Genomic DNA, 5934 nt, shown 5'->3' with positions numbered 1-5934 from the left:
ACGATAGTACACCAGTGACTTAAATTGCCCACCATTTGATGATCATGGGCTAAATAAACCTATCAACTTTTAATTGCCACAACATTCATCCTAGACCTCTAATAATTTTATATACCAAATAAGAGGAGTATGGGACACCAGAGGAACAAGATTGTTTCATATATATAGCTCATAGCTGGTAAACTGAAAACAAAATGCTGGTCGTATCCTGTGCATTTACATTTGTAAAAATTGAATACGGCCTCTGCCTTATTGCATGGGTTCTTCTTCGGTCAACTATCATGCGATGTTTCAATGTTACCACCTGGTTATATATGGAAGGCCACTAATTCAACCCGTTTTTGCTTTGATTTGATCATGTTTGTGTACATTGAATTATAGTAAACCTGAAAAGTCTTATCGATTAATTTACCATCTGGTGAAGGCAATAATGTAGTCAATGAAAACAAATTACTTTCTGTAAACCTATTCAATCTGAAATGTTCATGGTCACGTCATTTGGCTGGTAGCATGCAGCATGAAAGGTCTACCGAGTTTGTGCAATTTAATGTCCTTCGCCCAACATCAAGGTCATAGTGGTCATAATCAAGAGGACCTGGGTCATATTTGACAAGCAGCATGTTCAGATTTAGGGTTACTATGTTATCAAGCCTATACAGAGACCCAGTATTGGCATATCTCTTCACAAGATACATTGGTCTGTTGTTTCACTTTCCTTGAAAATGTCTGCTCAACATCAAACAAACTATGCAACACTAAATTTGTGAGGATTTTTTTTTTATTATGTACAAGAAATTTTAAGATTTCTGTTGCTGTGCTTTCCTGATCTTCTGCAAGATAATCTGCATTTCTTCCCTCTTCTTCTTTCCTCTTACGTGGGCACCAAGCTGAAAGATAAAGGAAATAATATTTTTCTTTCTGCAAATGTAAACAGATGAGTAAAGATATCTAGAAAACTAAAAATTTTGGAGTAAAGTTGTGTTTTATAATCTAGTACAATTGTATTAAAGACAATTTCTGCTCTTTGCTTATAATAAATCTGTAAATTAGGCAAAGTATAATCTTTTGTGCTTATACAGAAACTGTACAAGAAATTTATTACTCTTAGTTAAGAAAGTAGAAAAAGGGGAATAGCCTAACTCTCAAAACAGTAAAGAGAAGGGCTTCCTTTTTAAACAGTTAAGTGGAGAACCTCTATAGACTTTCACTCTGATAAAACAGTAAAGAGAAGAAAGTCCTTACCCTTCGCTTGGCAAACTTGAGGGCCCTTTTGTCTTTGGAGATCCTCAATAACTCCTGCATCCTCCTTTCATATGGAGCAAATCCTGTCACTTCACGGATAAGATCACGCACCCGACGAACATGGGCAGTTTGTGCCTGGAAAAAAATAACTAATGTCAGTGCTAAGGAACAATTTCAATAGACATCATACAGTATTAATTTTCTTTCTCTCCAAAAATGTAAACATTCTACATTGCTCACGATTTTGAGGAAGGAGGATTGTTTTGGTTTGACACTGCTTAACATTACATCATTATCTAAGGTCATGAAAGGACAGCCACTCTATATAAGCACCACAGACAGGTCATGCTCCCCGAATTAGACAAAATTTAAATAGAAAATATAACAAAGGGTAATAACTCCGAAATCATACAAAACAGAGTGATGGTTCTTGTGCACTGCACTTTTCCTTACTGAGAGAGCTATCTATCTATGAACTTTCATGTTGATACCTCTTATAGTTTTACTGTAATACTCCAGACAAAATTAAAGTCTGAAAAACAGCAAAGGGCAATTAGTCCTAACTTATGCAAAAGAGAGAAATGGTTCTTGTGCACTGCACTTCTCCTTGTTGAGATCTGCACCCCAATGAAGTTTTATGTTGATACCTCTTATAGGTTTAGTGTTATGGTCCGAACAAAACTATGATGGATGGACACAAGGACAGACAAAGCAGCGACTATATGTTCTCCCCCTGAGGGAGCATTAAAAGGTGAGTGCATTTGTTGAATGTGTATTAGTGGGAGGTTGTTGAATGTGTGTTAGTAGGAGGTTGTTGAACGTGTGTTAGTGGGAGGTTGTTGAATGTGTGTAAGTAGGAGGCTGTGATAATTTTGTGTAAGCCTCCTTGTTATAGTGCTATCACAATGAAGCTTGAATGAGGACTGGTTAAATGCAAATCTATAACAGGAAATATCCCTGGGTACTGGATTCCTTCATGGTATAAACCCAAAATCTTTCAATGATGCCACAAAAATCTACACATTATTCTTTCAACTGCAATGTTATTCATAGCAATTTGTGGTTTGTCTATACAGAAAATTATTTTTCAAAACTTTACACTTTGTTAGCTAATTTTGATACAATATGACAAACACCGAATGTGTATTAGGATATATAACGTGAATTGTTATCAGGTGCTGAATTTTGTGTGACATGTATCACTAATTTCACCAAAATAGTCACTGATCAATGATCCATTTTATACAGTTATGTAGTCTGAGATGGCCTGGCATTCTTATGAGCAATTATGAAAATAACTGCAGCACTTGCAGTGACAGTTTTTGTCTTAAAAAAAGATAATAAAACACTTTTCATTCTGTTCCCTCACTGTAATGAATTTTGATCTTAGATAGGATTAAGAGACTAAAATTTTTCCAATTTTGATTTTAATGTCCAATGTCTTGACTACATGTCATTTAAAAGGGATCTGAAAATAAACAGAATAAGTCTCTATTCTAATTAAAGTTTAAATTAGACATGTTCTTACTGAACTGAATTTTATTCAGGGCTTTCACAACTTACAATGCATTATTCTCTTACACAATGGAAAGTCATGTATAAGACCATCTTTAACAATTTAAGAAAGTGACCTCAGATCATATCCCTAACCATCACTTGTTGGGCAAGGAATGATAAACAATGTGTAACCAGTGTGTCTTCAGTCATTTTGCTATGTGATTTCAATTTTGAATCAACATGCTTTTTCATTTTGAATGGGAAGTTTCATGTAATTGCAAATGTGTACGGGCATCATCAAAATGTGTATGTCAAAGACCAAATCATTGCTAACATCTGGTTTTAGGCTCTGCTAGCTGTGATGTTGTAGCTCTGACAACATTACCGTTTTGTGTCTTTGTCTTCAGAACGGGTATTGATATTGATAATAAGGCTCTACTTACTCCCTTCCTTCGGGTTGGCCTGGTCTTTCGTCCAGCTTCAATCTTGGTCACCTTATGACCCTTCTGGAGACCTATACACATTTCGTGACGAATCGCCATTTCTGTAAAGGAAATGTAATGTTATTATAAGAGTGACATCCACATGGATGTTGACAGGTAGTTAAAATGGTTAACTCCACAGTTACACTGCAAATAGAGATCTAGAATGGAAACATCTTTAGACCAACGCGTTCTTTCATTACAAATGATGATAATCCTTTGCCCTCATGCACAATGATGTACAGATAAGTTGATCATGCTTTTAAAAATAAATGGCATTTTTCTTCGTTCACAGGCTGATATATTTATATTATATCATAAGCTACATATACATATCCAAACTTCCAAATTTCGAGCATATGTTGTATACTTTTTACATATATTGATCAACCATACCACTATTCAATCTTGCTATTGATAACAAGGAAACTTTTTGTCAGAAAACCATTAGTGCTAGCATTAAATGGTAAACAAATTATATAACACATTTGTATTTATTGAATTGAAAACACAATTCTCTTGAACAGTTGAAACATAAAATGGCAATCATGTTTGTACGATATGGGCATGACGTTAGTCCAACAACTATTTTGAACACCTCATTCTTAGTTAAACCAATGAACGGCAAGGTTACAGACATTTTGTACTTTTGTCTCTACTGCATGCCTCTCATTTATTACAAAATAACACTTAGACCCGACCTTGTTTGGTAAACACTTAATTATAACAGGAGGATTATATGTATAAAGTAGGGTCAAATTATCGATCATCTGCACATTTTATCCTGTATTGAAACAATCATAGTATCAACTCTTCCTTATTTTGTGTACTCCTCTATTTCAAAATAACATACGCATTCGAAAATGCGCGATTTCACCGGATTTAATTTGATAATATTCACCGTGTAGTGGGTGATGAAAATGGCAAACGGAAAAGGAACTCTTCAGTTCGACCAAATGAAATCTAGACTTCCGGTTCGAAAAAGCGCGCCTTTCTTTAATTTCTCGAAGTTAAGAACTGTGTTTACAGGAAAATGCAGTGATGTAAGGCTTTTATTTTGTTTCCATTTAGCAGGCAATTATATAATTCTTTTACATTTACGATTTTGTTTGAAATTCATGATTTTTTTTCAAATTCATCTAACTGAACTTGTAGCCATTTGCGGATTCGTCGTCTGCTTTAGTGATTTTTACAGCTATTTGAATGTTTAGGATACTCATATTGAATTATTATTATTTGTATTTGAGTTCAGTTAACTCGATGGATAAGGAAAATATGGGAAATGAAAGCCTGATTGCCTGAAAGGTTAATGTGGTAAGATGGAAATGTTCATTGTGATGGGTCACTGTATGTAATCCCTGTAATCCTCCTTGGGACTCCTTTATATCGGACGTTTGACATTGCTCCTCGTCAGTCGAGTTACATTGTCCAACGTCTGATATAAATGAGTCTCAAAGAGGACACCCAAAAGGAATGACTATATTTGGACCCCCAAACTTTTATGTAATCAACTAATTTAATCAAGCCTCTGTGATCAATTTAAGACTGCATTTGTAACAATAAAATTGATGTTTAGACTGCACAAATTTAATTGTAAACAAATTGATAACGTATAGTTTGAATTTTTGCTTCCAAACAGAGGTCAACATTTCAATCCTTTATGACATATCTCTGATTAGTCCTTCAAACAGTATTTCTTTCCTTCTAACCGACTAATTATATATGGACGCTGGTATTTACCTCATACTAGGGTTACATACCCTTCTACCAAGAAAGAAGTTGTCATTGAGTTTTACAGAAGAAACAGCAATAAATGCCTTTTCGACAAGGCTAAGTGTTTTCATTAATGAATAGGGACCGCTTTCCCTTAAAATGTTATGAAAGATTTTAAGAAATGTGATAATTTACCATTCTGGATTCCTTAATCAGTCCCATTGAGGCTAGAGAAATTTTCATATTCTTTTTATTGTTTTTTGCAGCATTTTTAATCTTGTCCATAGATTAATTTACTCTTGGTTTTCCCTCTGCTGACGGGATGATTTATTGTTATTTTTCATAATTACTCATCATGATATTTTCTTATGTTTGAGCAAAACAAAATTCATATTATAGATGCCAATTGCTAATAATATTCATGCTCATGTTAACTACTTCGAAACACTATTCAGTTTCAACTAATACTTAATTATTGATTTTTCTTTAAAACTTGGTATGCTTTCTTGTCAAAATTTACAGCACTGTGTGCATGTTTACCACTGTGACATTTAATTCTGACTCCAGAAGTTTTGGGAGAGCTGTTTCAGTGACATTTGATGTTTCATTTTTATTTAAATTTTATAATGCCCCACAATGCAATTTCTTGTCATTTCTACTGAACTAAATAACATGTGAATCTAGTGGGTTTCAGTCTTCAATGTTAACCTGATTGTGTTACTTGACAGATACAACAAATTTGGCCCTGCCCAGATCCAGCTGATTATTCTGTAAATATGATCATGGCTGTAACCGATATACTCACCTTTACAACATGATAGTAAATGTTATGACTTGTCTTGTTTCTGAAAGTCCATGTATATCTTATATTAAGAGTAATGCTGATTCATTAACAACATTGGTTTAAAAAATATAATTTTCTCAATTTTGAAAATCAGACCTTGTATTGAATATTACAGACATATTCCAACATGTTCCTGTGACCAGACTTACTCAGGTG

General features: G+C 34.2%; 1 protein-coding gene across 1 annotated transcript; it reads right to left on the bottom strand.

Moving 5' to 3' along the window:
- Window positions 1–760: 760 nt before the first annotated feature.
- On the bottom strand, window positions 761–4170 carry LOC132563122 (large ribosomal subunit protein eL36-like). Its single transcript, XM_060227881.1, has 4 exons — window positions 4123–4170; window positions 3183–3283; window positions 1243–1377; window positions 761–887 (listed from the first exon to the last, which is right to left on the bottom strand). Exons 2-4 carry the CDS (start codon window positions 3279–3281, stop codon window positions 798–800), a joined length of 324 nt encoding a protein of 107 aa, XP_060083864.1. The 5' UTR covers window positions 3282–3283; window positions 4123–4170; the 3' UTR covers window positions 761–797.
- Between the last annotated feature and the right edge of the window lie 1764 nt (window positions 4171–5934).

Source organism: Ylistrum balloti, unplaced genomic scaffold (assembly GCF_031769215.1).
Source record: "Ylistrum balloti isolate Yb309-2 unplaced genomic scaffold, AGI_CSIRO_Ybal_v1 Utg371592, whole genome shotgun sequence".
NCBI lineage: Eukaryota > Metazoa > Mollusca > Bivalvia > Pectinida > Pectinidae > Ylistrum > Ylistrum balloti.
This window is presented reverse-complemented; position numbering and strand designations above follow the sequence as displayed.

Excerpts from the sequence above, each read along its gene's own strand:
- LOC132563122 (XM_060227881.1), bottom strand. The coding sequence starts at position 3,281 with ATGGCGATTCGTCACGAAATGTGTATAGGTCTCCAGAAGGGTCATAAG. Across the intron at positions 1,378-3,182 it reads GGCCAACCCGAAGGAAGGGA|GCACAAACTGCCCATGTTCG; the intron begins GTAAGTAGAGCC and ends ATTTTTTTCCAG. Across the intron at positions 888-1,242 it reads TCAAGTTTGCCAAGCGAAGG|CTTGGTGCCCACGTAAGAGG; the intron begins GTAAGGACTTTC and ends TTTATCTTTCAG.